This window comes from Daucus carota, chromosome 5, assembly GCF_001625215.2.
Source record: "Daucus carota subsp. sativus chromosome 5, DH1 v3.0, whole genome shotgun sequence".
Taxonomy (NCBI): domain Eukaryota; kingdom Viridiplantae; phylum Streptophyta; class Magnoliopsida; order Apiales; family Apiaceae; genus Daucus; species Daucus carota.
Genome location: NC_030385.2, coordinates 2,001,561 through 2,019,175, shown reverse-complemented (window position 1 = coordinate 2,019,175; position 17,615 = coordinate 2,001,561). Strand labels below are relative to the sequence as shown.

Genomic DNA, 17,615 nt, shown 5'->3' with positions numbered 1-17,615 from the left:
ATAATATGAATCACTTTCAATACGAATCACTTTCAGTTTTAGCGATTTTTTACAATTAGGTGGATATTTCTAACCGGAAATGAATGATTAATTATATAGCACTTTGACATATACTTCATAACCAACGAAAACAAGCAACATGTGTAAAATTAGTCGGTTATAAATATTTGATCGGATTAACACATGTTTGACATTTTAAATTTCGAAGCCCAAATTAAATTTTATAACAAAAGTTGAGTTTGAAAGTAAGTGGTCAGATGATGAAAGAAACTATGTTGTTACAGACTTAGAGCATCTCCAACCATCTAAACCCCTTGGCTAAAAGGTGAGTTGACATACTAAAAATAAAAAGATATAGCCAACAGCTCCAAAAACTGAACTCCAACCATGATCAGCTGTTGTCTATAAATTTAGCCAACCTCCTGTGGATGGCTAAATTTGTCGAACTTCTACAGGTCTGTAAGAAAATCTGTAGGAAGATTGTACATCATTTATTACCATATCGAACTGATATATTCTATTTTAACAATTTAAAATATTAATAACATACTATTTTTAAATTATAGCCAACCAATATAGCCAGTACCATTGGAAAAAAATGTCCTACAGGTTCAGCAAATTTTACATAAAGTCTTACAGGTTCAATTTAGCCAACGATTATAGCCAACACCGTTGGAGATGCTCTTACAGTTCCATCTTCTATTAAATTAATTTCGTAGATTTAGTTAGATCTTTCCTACAGATGAATGAATTCGAAACATTAGTTTTATAGAGTCGGCGAGGTCCCTATAACTATTTAATGTCCAGCATTTTGTCTTGTAGCTGCGAATCTAGCAAGGGATTTAAGTGACAGTGATAGCATGCAAGATCGGATCACAAAATTTACGTGTCTATACGGAGAAATGATTAATCATTAATGATGTTTAGCTACACGATAATGTGGACAGTGCATGAATCCGATAATTTAATTTGTGGAGCTTGAGCACGTCTCATAGTATGACATTTTTAAGTTTTAAATAATTGTTCGATAAATTATATTTGGATGTAGCTAGCATAATACTCCCTCTGTCTCATTTTAATTGACACTTATTTTTTTTTGAGACGTCTCAAAAAAAAATAAACTTATTACACTTACTATTTTTGAACACTACTTTTTCACTATTACACACACTGCTTCTTCCATTATCTCTATTCTATAATAATATAAACACTATTACACCTACTACTTTCCTCCATTATATCAAATCTATTATTAAAATTTTGATTGTCCCATCATTTTACCAACTTTTCAACTAAGTTAATTTTTTTTACTACCTTTTTCTTAATCTCCGTGAAAGTCAAAGCAGTTCAATCTTTTTGGAACGGAGGGAGTATAATATTGCTATACGTTAGTTGGTTAAAAATGCTGAATAATATAAAATTATATACAGGTCTTAAAATTTTTGATCAAATTTAAAATGAGTATCGAATTTGAATCTTCTAATCTTATCTGTCTATCAGTTTATGTGATTCTGTACGCATTACTTTAGCAGATTAGTACTCCCTCCGTCCCGGTCAATAGTATACATTGGGGGACGGGGGCGCGGCACGGACTTTAATGCTTCAATATAATATAGTTATGTAAATTATTTTTAAGATTTTCTTTTTTTGTATAAAAATATAACATTTATACTTTTATACAAAAAAAGAAAATCTTAAAAATAAGTTGTAGAACTATATTTTATAAGAGCCTTAAAAAGCGTGTCGAGCAGTGAAAAAGAAACGTATACAATTGACCGGGACAGAGGGAGTACAAAATTAGGTCTTGTGCTAGGAAAATCATGTTTGACCCACCTGTATGTCTAGGTTTGTACTGAGAAAACCATCCTGCACCCTCCATTTGTTAATTGTTCTGATAAAAATAAATAACTTAAATTTAAAAAAATAAGACAAACATATATAAATAACGACAATTTTTAACAAAAAGAGAAGACTGGGTCACTAAAAATTTTATGTGTCAGGTAACGGAAATAAATTATACTATGAAAATAAACCGGACAGTTGTAATAGAGTAAGAAAGAACCCATTAACCATCTGGAATGATTGTTTAGCAGGAAGTTAAGGTTAAAGTAGGTACTAGGAAACAAAAAATGTGATGATAAAAACAAATTTAGTACATACGTAGTGCAGCTAGGTGCTAGGCTATCACATCATCAGTCCTATATTGTAATGGTATTGAAAATATATTTTCAATGATTTTTTCACCTAACTTAGCTTTTTAGGGATTGGTTTTGAATGGGGAAAATAGGGGGGGAAAAAAAACTGGCAGAAATGATGCACATGCTAATATGCATAGGGAAGTGACCAGAGAAGTAACCAAGTTTGTGAAGTTTGGGCCCTTGTGGGTTTTAAGATGGGCTTTTGAATATAAGTTCGATATCAAGAAATGAATACCTCTCAAATACTTCAAGCTGTGATTTGAGGAGAATGTGAGAGTATAACTTGCAGCAAGGGAATAATGTTCAAAATTACCCAAAAATAAAATCAAACATTACAACCAGAAAAGAGACTTGATGTCGATATATAGAGTACATGAATTTGAAGCAGCACAAGCACATAATAACTTTATGCTGAAATTAGATTCTTCTGTACAGCAATGATCGCTCACCGACTTTGTAATGAGACCTGTACAAGTACTGGCACTTGTCAAATCTTCACAAGAAGATGTGCTTAAATGTATGTATGATCTCCGGAAACACTTGAACAGATGCTTTACCATTTAAGCTTCTGTTACATAGCAGCAAAATAATCTACGATCCAAAACACCTGATGATTATATTGAGAGTTTGTTCTTCTAATAGAGCTGAATTGATCCATTTGCATGCGGTATAAATCCATATTAGCAAAAGAAGCTTCCAAAAATTGAACTTTATCTAAGTGAAGTCTACCCTTGATTACCTTATCTATTTTTTAGGATCTTTATCTGGAGTTGCTTTCTGATTCCGTAGGGATGCATCGGCGATTGCCACTGAGCCACGTCCCTCCTGTTGACCTAAACCCTTTTGTGTTTCCTTCTTCGTCTGATCTTCCAGTGCAGAGTTACTTGCTTCTGGTGCAGCAGCAGCAGCTTGCTTTGTTCTCTCTCCATCTTGTTTCTTATCTGTGCTGCTGCCTGATTGTTTTTGCGACCCTCTTACCGCAATTTCCTTTACAGCTTCTTCCAGTTTACCCAGTCTTGCTTTTACCTCCTGCAGCTCCGGGTCAGATCCTGCTTCTTGTTCTTCAGAAGCCTTCAATAACAGTTCTTTTGCCTTTGCTTCCTCTTCAGCCTTTTTCTTTACCTCCAACTCCTGAGATAGAAGTATAAATTAGCTGTTTCGGCGATAGACAAAAGTCTGAAAAGGCAGAAGATTCATGCGTAAACGACAATTATGAAGTCAACATAAAAAAAGTTAATTAATTATTTACAAAAATTCAAGTATTGCCATAATATACCAAATATGTATCTACTCCACTGTCACAGAACCAGAAGAAGAAAGTCCAATATTATGCGATGAATGTCTCTAGAAAGTGATGGAAAATAAGATATTATGTTCTAGTATTACGTATCCTCTGGAGCATATGAGTAGAAACTTCAATTCTAAGGTAAGGGAGAATAAATAAATTAAAGCTTTGTAATTTGGTGCACTTGTCAGACATGAAAGGGAAATTTAAACTGGAGGATTACAATTTCAAAGCACCTGGTATATCAATATCGACCAATCAGTAAATTACAGAGTATCACATTGAAAATTTGCATACGTATTTAGAAATGAAAAGCTTCTGTACGTACCCCCTCCATCCTTCTTATTTCATAGCGAGCATATTGAGCCGTAAGATATACAGCTGTCACAGGAAATAACAGCCAAGTCAACAACCACAATATACAACAATTAGTATGAAATATGGGATATCGTTTGAGAAATACCAAGTGAAGGTAAGCAGACAAAGAAGAGCTGGACCAGATGAAAATCAAGCCTGAAATTAATGTGAGATAGACTAAGTTGTAGAAACAGCTTGAATGTCAAGGGGAAAGCAAAAGAATAAGACGAGAAATCATGATACGCATCCAATTAAAGTAACATAAAAGAGAGGCTCATGCTTCAACCAGAATAACCATAATTCGATTATCTGCTCTATGAATTGGGACATTATGGATTTATGAACGTACAGTTTGGCTCTCATGTACTTCGTATGCTATGGCATATTCAGTAATTAACAGAAGACACTAAATCGACAAGTAATAGTAGATTGATAGTTAATATATAAATGAACACATCAGTATTTTACATTAGACATATCAGGGGATTGAAAGCAACCTCAGGAATAACACTGGGCCACAAGTGCACTGGAACATAGTAGTACTACTGTAGGAGGACGCTTGATCTCACTGGCCTTCTATCAGGCTCTTTCACAAATCTGGCCACGCTGCTTGTTGAGTTGACAAACCTAGCCACCCTTATTCAACTTTCATTTTTTTTTGGCCACATTAAATGTACAACACGGCGAACACACCTAGCTGGACACTGGGGAGTATTTTTTGATGTGTTCGCCCCTAAAAGGGTCAAACAAAGCACACACACTAGTGAAAAAAGCGCAGACACTAGTGTGTGTGCTTTGTTCGACCCTTCTAGGGGCGAACACAGGAAAAATACTTCCCCGTGTCCAGCTAGGTGTGTTCGCCATGATATACATTTAAGGTGGCCAAGAAAATGGAAGTTGAATAAGAGTGGCTAGTTTTGTCAACTCAACAAGCAGAGTGGCCAGATTTGTGAAGGAACCCTTCTATCAATTGACTCACACAAGAGAGTCTAACCAGATTTGCTATATCTTTCTAATGCCTTGCTCTCTATACTTCCACTAATAGATCCTGCTAGGAGTCGCAGATGGCAAATCTACCTTCTTAATGCTTTCAAACTAAACAATCCCTCAAACACAAAACAAAAAAACCCTCATAAGTCATAAGACTCTCTCTTCATTAGAAATAATCCCATCATGATTCGTCAGATCTTAAAAGTAAAGATGAGGCACAAACCAGTTGCACTGTCTTCTTCCAGAGACAGTCCGCAATAGAATTAGCTATTAATAAAGGATTGCATAATAAATCGGGGTGAGATTTCACTAAATCTAGAAATCTAAGATTAGATTAGAACAGAATTCTAAGGAAGGTTCTTGTAAGAAATGCTGCAGCAATCAGTAAGAGGGATGGTGAAACTGAAACATAACCACATTTGGTTACATAAAGATTACAGGTCAACAAATAATCAAGCATGTGATGGGGAAGACGTTATTATCAACAGATTAAACTATAACTATTTTACTCATGAATATTCTAGAATACGGGGGAATTATGTTAACTTTTACCAGGAGTGGACAACTTTTAGCATATGAGTTAGCAGTAGTATTGGTTCATCATGACATAATCTTCATTTTTATTCAATGATGATTAATATGAATTATTGAATCATGATTCAACAGCCATTTTAAAGGCTTTTTCTTTATAATCATCTTCAAATCTTTAAGACCCTGACTCCATCTTTCTGTAATCTAGCTTTACTGAAGTCAGTCCTACATCAGCACGAATCTAGTATATCAGTCCAAGACTCTCTAATTCCTTAACAAAATAGAGCAGTAGATTTTGTTAAGTAGCAACGCCTCTGATATTTGGCCTCGCGACTAGCAAATAGGCGTACTGCATACATGACAATTTGCAATAAAACAAGATAAAATACTACGCAACCTTGGAAGGGGTAAGATTTTATAAAATTTAATTATATAGCTGCTGGACAAAAAAACTCTGTATTTTATTAAGAACAAATAAACATTTTGACCTTAAGCATTAAAGAGAAAAAGGAAAAGAGATTGCTTAAAGGACATCATCGTATCACACCCCCATTGAATTAAGGATTATTTGGTATTTAAACAATTAATTAATTAGACAGCATAACATAAGATAAAAGAATATCCTATATTGAATCGAATCAGTCATACAATTGCATCTCTTTTCAAGAATTTAATTAAATAAACTAATAAAATAGTGAATATTGCTAGATTACCCATGTCTTCTAACAATATGAAGATGGCTGCTGTACACATGAAGCATGAAGTATTCAAGTATGAAGACATAAAAAGTACCCAATTTTTAGCAAACATGCTACAAGCATATATGGCATGTTTTTTTGAAGAAACATACATATGGCATGTTGATAGTTGATACAAACTCAAATAGTGAAGAAGTGGGTATCAATTATATGTTCGCACATTATATATATAAAAATCAACTCGGACAACATTTCCTATGCTATTTAAAATATCGAACTGCACTCCGGACCTCAGCTTTGCAAAAAAATCAGTGGGTATAGAGTTATTGTAACTCATTCCGATATTAATAAGTTACGAAATAAGGAACTCAACTAACCGTTCTAACTTCTTACATATCATATACAATCCACAATCATTGAAGTTATTAAGACTTGAAGGTTTCTCAAAGTTGGTGATTCTGCACGGTTATACTTGAGAGCAAAGTGAGCCTACTATAGTACCACTAGATGGTGTGGTCAACAAAGTTGATTGACTGTGGTGTACCTTAAAATGCATTAATATTTTTATGGACTTGAAAGCATTGTTTTTGCTTCAAGAGATCCTTAACATTCCATGTATATGTCTCATCACACCTTTTTTCATTACGAAGGTTGCTATTCTGCCTCTTTGATCTTCTCTTTCTCTTCAGCATTTAAAAAATATTATAAATGCGCAAGAAATAATACACCATTATGTTATCTCTAATACTCTAGCAGCTATCTGCTCATGCTTCCCTAAACCAAACAGAACCACATATTGCAACCAAAATTCTATGTACATTGCGTAAAGAAAGGCAGATAAACAAAAATGGAGCAAAGGAAATACCCGAATTTCTTTTTCGGGGCAGAAAACGCAATCTTAGCAGCAGTCATGAAATCGAGATTGTCAAGCTGCTTGTATGCCTCATAATGACTCATTGCCCCACCATCATTAATCTTAGGTTGAACCCCATTTTTATTATTGCTACTTGGTTTAATATTATTGCAAAATGCTCTTGCTGTGCTACATTGAGATGACGCTCTCAACCTGTTTGATAAAATGCCCCAAAGAACATCTCTTCCGACAAATACTCTTCGCATGTCTAACTTAGAATAGCATCCAAGGTTATGATCTCAGTTGAGAAGAAGCAATGACATTGGTAGAATCTAGTTAAGGATGTTTGTTATTACAGTTAGAGCTGCCACGCTGGAGAATTGAGATCAAGCTAGGCTTTGACTGTGTGTGAGTCATCAAGCTATGATCCGACCCGAGAACACTATCTGGATTTAAAACAAGAAGTGGTTTTTGAATTTTATGGGCTTAATATCCTCTCTGTATTGGGCTGTGTTCTTTTTAGTTTTTCATATAGGACCCGTTCGTTTGATTTAGGTTGAGTTATATTTTCGAACTCATGAAATGATGTTAATAATATTAGTTATGCATTTCTATATTATATTTTTAATGTTTGTGTTAGAAAAATTATCGGTTGATTAGTATTTACAAAACCATATTTTAATATGTGACTATTTTATTTAAAACATTGTTAAACATTCTTATTTTAGTTGAAATTACGGATAATTTTTTGATATTTAATCTTGTAAAAATATTAAATATCAAAAAATTATCCGTAAATTACCCGCGGAGATATTAGTTAGTTTAATAAAATTTCAAATATTTACAAAATTGTAGTTTATAAAGAACTATATAAATTTAAACTTAATGCATGGACATGATTATATTGCAAACGTTATTATTGTAGTTGTGTTTTATTCTTGTTATTTCACTCTGCGTAAATGAATTTATTACAATAAAACAAACTCTTTTTCGAATTTTTGATCTTGAGTAAGTGGTGCAAAACCAATAACTACTCATGTGGCCATTAATTAGGACATAATTAATTTTATTTAATTCACTTTTCAAATTACTTTGTAATATTAGTGTCAGATTCAAAAATTTAAATAAACAAACAGACAAGTACTCCATCAATAGAATCATAAAACAAGAATAAAGCCAACAAACACCACCACTACATATCATAATTAGCCCAGTACGTTACTTTTTTGCTGCTACTATTTCAAAATGCTCAACATTCTACTTGTTAGATTTAGGAGTGTGTTTTACACTCTGCTTCTTTCTTTCATTCATCTCAACTTGTAAACCAGGTTTCTTGTTCATCTGAATCTCGGAAACAAGAATGCTGTGTACCAGGGATCGGAAAAGAAGCCAGGACGGATCGTTCCCTGTGTACCTTAATGTTTATGATCTGACATCGGTTAATGGCTATGCTTACTGGCTTGGCCTTGGAGCCTATCACTCTGCCGTTCAAGGTCCATAAGAAATAATCTGCATGTTTTTCGTTCTTTGTTGTTTTTCTGAACTGATTTTCTTTGTTGTGGTTGTATCAGTTCACGGGATTGAGTATGCATTTGGAGCGCATGAGTATTCTACATCAGGGATTTTTGAAGGTGAGCCGAGGAAATGCCAGGAATTTACGTTTAGGAAATCAGTCTTGATCGGATGGACGGAGATGAATGTGGAAGAGGTGAGAAGAGTGATGGAAGAGGAACTTGCTTATATCTATACAGGAACAGCGTATAATCTCATCACCAAGAACTGTAACCATTTTTGCAATGATGCTTGTGTTAAGCTCACTGGGAATCCTATACCGAGCTGGGTGAATCGACTGGCCAAAATTGGTAAATTTCGCCTGCTTAAATACGACGACTGTGTTTTTTTCCCTTGATTAGTTGTTGATGTATGGCTTGTAGGGTTCTACTGCAATTGTATCATTCCAGCACGTTTGAAAACCGCCAAATTTGGAAACGACAGATCAGAAGCAGTTTGTGAAGAAGAGGAAACTAAACTCGCGAATCCATCAAATGAGACGTCGACTACTACTTCAGATTCGTCATCTTCTTCGCCTTCCAGCTCCCCTGCGACAAGAAATGAGAGTACCAGAATGTCTTTGCTGGCACTGCCACCACCTCCGCTGTTTCTTCCTTCTCCGTAGTACAAGTTTAAAATGGACTCCCCTTACGTATAGTTTCACTCTTTTTCTTCGTTGATTCTTTTCTTGTGATCGTACAATACCTCCAACTTTTTAAGATGCCTGTGTCTGCTTTAGTACCTACAACAATAATCTGAATAGATCTTTCCTGACTCGGTTCCGAATACTAAATCTTGACAAAAAGCACGCACAAACACATCACATTAAAATGAATGTGATTCCTGTAATATGAAAAAACCAAAACAATTTTCTATGGTATATCCACAATCTTAATCTCTATAAACTAAAATCAACATCTGCACGTTTCATGTATCTATTGTACCATGTATTACAGTTTACTGAAATGTATTAAATACTGAACAATGTTTTATCTATGAGAATAACCTAAAATTTGTGACGGGTCCTGCCGCGATGGAAAGTATTGACAAGTGACTTTACAAACACTGACCAAACAGAAAAACAAGAGACATTATGGCTGAATATCACAGTCTTCTTCTCTTCGGAGGCAGATAGCCCGTAAACTTTGCATACTGAGACCGAATTTTAACCTTGACAGCAAATTAGCTCCGTTTTGCTTTTACCCATTCCACAAAATTGTCCAGAATGAATGGCCAAGCAAGCTCTTCGTCATAATTACTCATGTCCGGAAAACTTATCTATAGAAACAGAGAGGACATTATTATTCACACATGCTAATAATGTTTCAACAGAATCAGAACTTTTACCAAAGTATGTAAAACACCAATTTCGACTATGGACTGAACTCTGAAGTGTGATAATCTCATCTCAAGTGAGACAATCAGAACTTATTGTTTATGGTGGTAAATATTAACAGTGGCAAGCAGACTTGTTTGTTATGTCAAAAACTTAAATGATCTGAATTCCAGACTCTTACCTCATTGCAAAATCGATAGAACCCAATCCACTGATCCTTGTTTAAGACCTTGTAATCAGTTTGTGTCTGCACCAACACCAAAACCAATCACATAATAAGTTACTTTTGTTAGACCTGACACCTAAATTCGTGTCTGTTATGTATTACAAGTAGATCATGAAGGGTGAAAAGAAAAAGACAGACTGACAGAGAAAGGCTACACACTATAAATTGCTGAGAACAGGCAAAGAGACTTTGTCATGCGAAATCTAGCCTTAAACACAAGACCACATTGTTTATTAGCTAACAACTACGTTGGGAAAAAAGAAAAACTATGATTGTATGCATATTCTGGCATGTCGAGTTGTGATGGAATGTGCAACATTTTGATTTTTATGATTTTAAGATGAAAATCTATTAGATAACTGGTCACAGACGCTTTACAATACTATACAAGTGTCATCCACATGTTATTGTGTAGCAAATTTGCAGACTCGCGGTGCCACATACATTCTCAGTGTGCCCCAATAAAAGATTCACTTAGTAGTAGTCCTTAACTAAATCTCGCCTATGTAATCAGACTGATGATGGACACCGATAAAATCCTACTAAAATTTGATGACAAATGGTTTTCAATTGTCGCCTCAATTACGTCAATTGCAAGTTTTAAGCATACTTATAGATTCGGGGTGCCACAATAATCACTTGGGAAGTTCTCCTTGTTTATTCAGATAGATCTAGCACATACGTGTACTCAACAAAAAATAAGTACAGATAGTCACTAGTCACTACTAAAACTTAATAATTTATTTTTTTTGCCAGAACTAAAACTTAATAATTAATGGCTCTTGATTGTTGTCAATTACTTCAACTCCAAGCCTAATACATGGGTGCTTCTAATAGAGGATCTTCAAATTTATTTGCTTAAACCAGTCAATTTCATTCAAATTTATTTACCAACTTCTAAGGACGCAACATTAGAGAATTTAATGTGTGTGTGTGTGTGTGCAACTAATAATGATACACCATCAGATTCTAATGACATGTACATATATAGGGCCTGTTTGGGCAAGCTTAAAAGAAGTGACTTCTTGCTTAAACCAGAGAAGTGTAGCAGAAGTGAGAAGTAAATAAGTGAATAAAGTGTTTGGAAAAGAAGCAGAAGCTGTGAGAGAGAAGCTAGGATTCTCAGCTTCTTAAAAGTGCTTCTGCTTCTTTACACAAACGGGTCAAGAAAAGCAGAAGCTAGAAGCAGCTCCTGCTTCTGGTAAACAAACAGGGCCATAATGTGTTGGCATGCTGATGTAAAACTTGTAATATAAATTAAAAGAGCAGGAGTCCTTCCCAACACAAAACGACATGAGAAAATCACACACACACACACACATACAAAAAAAAAGGAAATAGAGAGTAAAACGACATTGAAAAGAGTTAAAGATTAATTAAAATAATATCTTGATCTCCGATAAACAAGATTGCAAAACATGAATATACTTGAGGCTCACCTTAAGATACTGAACAAAAAAGTCAACCTGGGCTCGAAACTCTGAACCTAGAACAAGATTCAGCAATTCACAGATGCTCTCTATGTCTATGCTTTTTTGATTCTCTTCTACAACAACAAATTAGAGCTTTGAGAATCAGTATGCATATGTAGCAGCGTAAGGATTTCTAAGGTCTTCAAAAAGGCATAAAGAACAATAAAATATATCCGTGTACCTGTTAAGCAATACTGAAAAGCGAAAGTGTAGAATTCCAAAAAGCTTGATTGCCTTCTCACCTATAAAGGAAATAAAAAAACAAGGGAAGGGTTGGGATGAATAATAGCATCTGTACTTCATGATTTACAGTATTAACTATTAAGATACATAAATCATATTAAGACTATGCAACAGCCCTTCAAAATATTGAACTTGAATATCTACCTCTCTCTCAAGTTCCACAAGTGCCTTCTTCAATTTGACAAGTGTATCAGCATGCAACGCTTTAAGGCCTTTTCTCCATTCTTCCTATAAAAACATAATTGTTGGAGTCATCTTTAGTGCACAGAACTTAAGATTAAAATTAGGAATCACAGCAGAGCACCAATATAAACTAAAATTTATATTTAATATTGTTATCTTCCCCTAAGAAATAAGCACAGATAGGATTCTTTTATAAGCTTACCAACGTAAAGTAGCCTTGTCTTTCGGCTTGCATTTTCCTGAAATTCAATGTCCATTAGTATCAGATTTTGAAGCACTCAACATTAATTAAAAGGTACCACAAAGGGATTTACCAAGCAAGCATTAACACCCGAACATCTGTGTGATCTACTTCCAAATCCGAACAGAGGCCCTCTATCCCTTCGGGGCTGTTCAGCAAGGCGCAATAATAACATTAGAACTTAGAAGACATGAAAATGAACATTTCAGGAAAGATAAAGATTCCCTACAGTTGTATAAATAAATTAGATTCATGCTGCATGAGGTTTAAGTTGCAAATAAGTAAACAAATATAAAATATACAGCAAAATTGAATATCATAATATTAGTGAATTTATTACAGCAATATTATCCCTACATGTGAAACTTAACATTGTAATATCAACAGCTTGATCAGTTGAAACCTTAAATCAGACTAGAAGATTTCCTGATTACAGTGACCTAGGAAAGCACGGACTGGTATACGGTGACACGGGACACGAAGATTCCGCAAAAGTTAGTAATAAACTAATAATAATAACAACAATAACAACAACAACAACAACAATAATAATAACAACAACAACAATAATAATAATAACAATAATAATTATTATAATAAAATATACGGAAGCACAGTGAGAATGGAAAACTGGAAAAGTACAAGTGGGTTTCATACACACACCCATGTATGGGCGTGACGACTGACGAGAAAATAGAGGTTGTGAAATAGGTTAAAATGAGGTTATTGGGCCTTCTAGGGCGGGCCGAGTCCATGGCCATGTCATTCCCATGTCGAAGGGATGTCCATTATCGTATGTGTGACGTCATGCCACATGGTGAGTCAGCACGTACTCAGCCGAGTTGTCACTAAGTCGGACACGCATACATCACCCATATTGAAGACTCTGTGCTTCCTAGACGTTGACCTTAACAAGTGGACTTATGGTCCACAGTGCAGTAATTTTTTGGCAATCAGTACCACAATACAAATCTTAAAACATTCTAATAACAGTACACAAACTATGCAAAGTGCAAACCTACAAAGTTTAGAAGAACTAGACTCTTCCCCTGGGCTAGGGTTATAGAACAAAGAATATTATGAAAGCACAATCAAAGAAGGGAGCGGTTCCATGGTAATGACCTCTCTGGAACCTGTCAGATTAGTACGTCCCCGTACAGTCCTTACCCTACCCAATACCTCTATTATAGCAACAATTTGAAACAACAAATCAACTGTACTCAGCATTTGATATTACACTAAACAAACATGTTATTAACAAACAACTGCAAATTCCATAAATTGACTAGGGTTTTCATAATGCCACTTACTCGATCACACCGGACGAACCATTAGCATAAGAATAAAAGAGCTGATCAACCCGCTCCAGTTCTTTGTTCGCGGCTTTCCCAGTAGCTGAATAAAGTGATAATCAAAGAAAATTAAGGGCACCTCACACACACTATATAAAACCCATAAAAGTAAGCTAATAACCCAATTTCACATTATAACTAAAGCAATCACATACACACAAATCAATTAATTAAAGCAGTGACTAAAGCAAACCCAGTGTTGCAAAATCATAAATTCAACAAAAATGGGTTTTTCATAACAACCCACATGAATCTTTAACATCAAAGATTACAATTTTATTTCAAGAACACATAAAAATTTAATTTTTAACAGTAAAAACTAAAAAGATTAAATTTTTAATTCCAGAACACATAAAGATTGGATTTTTGACCAACCCAAGAGGACAAAAATCAAGAATTACCAGATCGGTAAAGATCGGGAGCGGTGGAGGAGCTGCTAGTGGGTGCTTTTCTGGAGGAAGCTCGAGGCATCTTCAATAATTAAAATAAAAAATTCTGAAATCACAAAATCTGAGTAATAATAATTATGTAAGATAGAAGCCTTGAGCGAAGAGCAATCTCCGTCGCTCTAAAGGCGTGTTTGGGACGGACTTAGAATTTTATCGGAGGGTGATGGTGGTAGAAGAGGAGGTTTGGGGATTGATTGGATTTTAGTGTGATTCTTTGTTTGAGAATATTAAAGATATTGAAAAATTAAGGTTTCTTGTGTGATAAATTATTATTATTATTTAATTGTTGATTAGAATAATCATTATGAATATATATATTTGATCGGAAGCAGAATAGAATTCTTATATATATTTGATCGGAAGCAGAATAGAATTCAGAAAACAAACAAAGTGTAAGAAAAGAAATTATCTTGAATTACTTACATGTTTGTATTTATTTCAAAAATAAAATAAAATTTTATATAATTATCTTTATTTTTAACTTTTTTGATATCATAAAATTTAAAAAGACTTTAGTATATCTATACTTATAATAATATAATTTCTTTATGTTTTATAAGTTAAAATAGCTAATCATTTAAAAATATCATTAACCTTTTAATAAATTAACATATAAAATAATATCAAAATTAATTTAATTTATTAAATTAAATTAAAAAATATTTTTAATTCTAGATATTTAATATTATTTTTATTAATGGTTGCATACATAAATTATGGCCCTATGTTGTAATCCTGACCTTTTCAAACTCACATTTTCTTCACAAACAACACACCCAAGATTCATACAAACACGACACGCATTTGTGTATATATGTTGTGTAATTCCTCAATCTTTACATCATCATAACTATTATTTTCACCTTTTCATGTGTAATCTAATATTTAGTATAATTATTAAATTCCTATATTTTAAGTATTATATTGTCATAATTTTAGATGAAAGAGATTGGAAGTAGAGAGACACCAAGAACAAAGTAGTATGGTTCCTACTTATGCAGTCATCATATTAAAAGAATAAATTAGATCGGAATTTGTTGGAGAAGGGCTCGAATCATTCAATGACAGATGATTTACGATAAAGATGAATTCAATCCATTCAATGACAAATGATTCACGATAAAAGTGAATGCGATCCTTTCACGATAAAAGTGAATTCGATGTAAAGAAAATCATGGCGAAGATATTATCCATATACATGTCATACAATACTTTGAATTACTAAAATAACATTTCTACTATTTAATAATATAGTTATGATCTGCGTATATTTTATCTTTCGCAGATCATACTCTAAATGAGATATACTCGTCACGTTTGGTTTTGGTAGGGTTTTTACATATATTATGAATGAAAAACAAATACCCGGAACTAAGGGTGAGCAAAAAAAACTGAAAAACCGAAACCGAGCCGAAAAACCACACCGAAAAAAACCGTAACCGACAAAAACCGAAAAAAACCGTAGCTCAACTGAACCGACGGTTACGGTTTTACACCTAAAACCGAACCGAAAAACCGAACCGCTTATATAATATTATATAATTTATTATATATTTTATATTTTATATAAAATAAATTATTACATTGGTATTATTGGTATATTATCTGCTAAGCAAGAAACTATCCACCTCAACTATAGTTACAAGTCAGCAAGTTACACTAGTTTGTTATATTTAAGTAGAGAGAGTACTAGAGTAGTTAGTAATTAACATCATTTCCGTAAAGAGATAGTGTGTAACTAAGCCTTATACTGAATTCTGATAATTTCTAAGTAATGCAAGTTCGTTTCCTTAAAAAAAAAAACACTGGGCTGATTCATACTTTACATTTCTGGATCATCTTTACATACCGTAATAGTGCTCATCTACTTCATTTCGATCATATTAATAAGTATTTATATTTTAAATATTTTCTTTCTTATTTATTTTGGTAAAATACGTACTAATGAATAATATTTAATTAGTGATTATACCTTATTTTTTATTAAAAAAATTTTTGAGTTGATTATTAAATTTGTATAATATTTTTTATTATAAGAAATCGAAAAAAACCGTAACCAAACCGACGGTTAACCGAACCGGAAAAAACCGTTTGAAACGGTTCGGTAACGGTTTTAAAGTAGAAACCGAACCGAACCGACATGTACGGTTCGGTAACGGTTTTAGCTAAAAACCGAGCCGAACCGACTCGTGCACACCCCTACCCGGAACAAACATAAATTATGTAGGAAATAAAAGATAAGAAATGAAAAACAAATATCTTATAATGGATCTCCGATAAATCTAAAATTATAAAACTTTACGAGAATGATAATTTTATAAAACAAAAACCATCAAAGAAATCAATCTAATTAATCTTCAACAAAATTACAAAAAAATGAATGAATCTAACTATTACCTTTTCCATTATCCCAGGCCATGGGCGGATCTAAGATTCAAACGTTAGGGGGGCACGAAGCAAATTTTCGGATATATCTATATATTTTTAAATTTTGTGAAGACATTTTTATAATTTTGTAAAATTCAAGTAGTGAAAAACTGTAAAAGAATATTTTTGAGAGGACACGTGTCCCCGCGTGCCTCTTCGCCCCAGCCCCAACCAAGCAGTCTCCAGATTTAGCCTTCTAGGCTAATATTCAAAGTCTCTATTGTATGGATTCAATTTTTAAAATACTCATAGAGAGAGAAATAAACGAGTATACACTATGAGATATTTTAAATGAATATTCAAAATTTAGTATTTGATGATTCAATTTTCACAAAATCCGATATGCTAATATAATTACAAATTGAAACAAAAAAAAGCTACTCCCTCTGTTTTTTTTTATATGACGCTTGACTTTTTGCACACATCTCAATGTGCTTTGACTGGGCACTTAAATATATTATTTTTTAAATTTTCTTTTTTGGAATTAAACTATCTTTTACCTACTTTTATTCAAAAAAAGAAAATTTAAAAAACAATATTTTTAAGGGCTCAGTCAAAGCACATTGAGATGTGTGCAAAAAGTCAAGCGTCATATAAAAAAAACAGAGGGAGTATTAGGAGAGACTTGTCTAGCCTTAAGCAAAATAAATCTCATTTTTATCCACTTTTATAGATTATTAATATACAAGCTTATAACCTTTGTCATGTAAGGCTCTTTAATTTCATCGTCTATATTTTAAATTTAATTGAAATACAAACTCATCATATCGACCGAATTTTTAAATGTTTTGATCTAATTGATAATAAAAAAAAGTTTTATTATAACAAGTTGTATATTTTGCATTTATCATTGGATTATAAATTCTATTTTAACATCAAAAAACCACTTGGACTTATGAAGGATCCAAGTTCTATATTGATTTTCGGAGAGCAATGCAATGTTATAAGTGGTGCCAATTCTATAATTTGAAATCAAATGCTAAAAATCTCAACTCCAATGGAGTTCTATATTTGGATGCAAATATGCATATATGCATATTTGGTTTTAAATTTGAAACCAAGGATCCATCAACTAACTATAATTGGTATGTACAGTGGTGAACTTTAAATAAAGTTTGGATGCAAAATGCATATAGCATTGAAGTTGAAGTTTTATTTTAACAATAAAAAACACTTTTTAATACTAAATTATAACAATAGTTATAGTTATTTTGCGTCTTGCA

At 33.4% G+C, this 17,615-nt stretch overlaps 3 protein-coding genes across 5 annotated transcripts; 1 reads left to right on the top strand and 2 right to left on the bottom strand.

Moving 5' to 3' along the window:
• Window positions 1-2,481: 2,481 nt before the first annotated feature.
• On the bottom strand, window positions 2,482-7,398 carry LOC108221962 (uncharacterized). Of its 2 annotated transcripts, XM_017395834.2 has the most exons (5): window positions 6,925-7,398; window positions 3,947-3,996; window positions 3,812-3,864; window positions 2,938-3,329; window positions 2,482-2,842 (listed from the first exon to the last, which is right to left on the bottom strand). In XM_017395834.2, the coding sequence occupies exons 1-4, from the start codon at window positions 7,176-7,178 to the stop codon at window positions 2,943-2,945; spliced, it is 744 nt and encodes a 247-aa protein (XP_017251323.1). In that variant the 5' UTR covers window positions 7,179-7,398; the 3' UTR covers window positions 2,482-2,842; window positions 2,938-2,942. The 2 variants fall into 2 exon arrangements, with proteins under 2 accessions (XP_017251323.1, XP_017251322.1); XM_017395833.2 differs by having other exon boundaries at window positions 2,482-3,329; window positions 6,925-7,397.
• A 694-nt stretch (window positions 7,399-8,092) lies between these two features.
• Window positions 8,093-9,237, top strand: LOC108221966 (deSI-like protein At4g17486). Its single transcript, XM_017395838.2, has 3 exons — window positions 8,093-8,405; window positions 8,484-8,774; window positions 8,847-9,237. Exons 1-3 carry the CDS (start codon window positions 8,273-8,275, stop codon window positions 9,086-9,088), a joined length of 666 nt encoding a protein of 221 aa, XP_017251327.1. The 5' UTR covers window positions 8,093-8,272; the 3' UTR covers window positions 9,089-9,237.
• Window positions 9,238-9,343: 106 nt separating this feature from the next.
• On the bottom strand, window positions 9,344-14,189 carry LOC108221964 (uncharacterized). Of its 2 annotated transcripts, none has more exons than XM_017395837.2 (9): window positions 13,918-14,189; window positions 13,475-13,559; window positions 12,238-12,312; window positions 12,126-12,162; window positions 11,885-11,968; window positions 11,679-11,739; window positions 11,465-11,568; window positions 9,981-10,046; window positions 9,344-9,741 (listed from the first exon to the last, which is right to left on the bottom strand). In XM_017395837.2, exons 1-9 carry the CDS (start codon window positions 13,985-13,987, stop codon window positions 9,646-9,648), a joined length of 678 nt encoding a protein of 225 aa, XP_017251326.1. In that variant the 5' UTR covers window positions 13,988-14,189; the 3' UTR covers window positions 9,344-9,645. The 2 variants fall into 2 exon arrangements, with proteins under 2 accessions (XP_017251326.1, XP_017251325.1); XM_017395836.2 differs by having other exon boundaries at window positions 11,465-11,571; window positions 13,918-14,188.
• Between the last annotated feature and the right edge of the window lie 3,426 nt (window positions 14,190-17,615).

Excerpts from the sequence above, each read along its gene's own strand:
- LOC108221962 (XM_017395834.2), bottom strand. The coding sequence starts at position 7,178 with ATGCGAAGAGTATTTGTCGGAAGAGATGTTCTTTGGGGCATTTTATCA. Across the intron at positions 3,997-6,924 it reads GCCCCGAAAAAGAAATTCGG|GCTTGATTTTCATCTGGTCC; the intron begins GTATTTCCTTTG and ends CATTAATTTCAG. Across the intron at positions 3,865-3,946 it reads TGTCTGCTTACCTTCACTTG|CTGTATATCTTACGGCTCAA; the intron begins GTATTTCTCAAA and ends TTCCTGTGACAG.
- LOC108221964 (XM_017395836.2), bottom strand. The coding sequence starts at position 13,987 with ATGCCTCGAGCTTCCTCCAGAAAAGCACCCACTAGCAGCTCCTCCACC. Across the intron at positions 10,047-11,464 it reads TTTTTGTTCAGTATCTTAAG|ACACAAACTGATTACAAGGT; the intron begins GTGAGCCTCAAG and ends GTGTTGGTGCAG. Across the intron at positions 9,742-9,980 it reads TCTATCGATTTTGCAATGAG|ATAAGTTTTCCGGACATGAG; the intron begins GTAAGAGTCTGG and ends CTGTTTCTATAG.
- LOC108221966 (XM_017395838.2), top strand. The coding sequence starts at position 8,273 with ATGCTGTGTACCAGGGATCGGAAAAGAAGCCAGGACGGATCGTTCCCT. Across the intron at positions 8,406-8,483 it reads CTATCACTCTGCCGTTCAAG|TTCACGGGATTGAGTATGCA; the intron begins GTCCATAAGAAA and ends TGGTTGTATCAG. Across the intron at positions 8,775-8,846 it reads GAATCGACTGGCCAAAATTG|GGTTCTACTGCAATTGTATC; the intron begins GTAAATTTCGCC and ends TATGGCTTGTAG.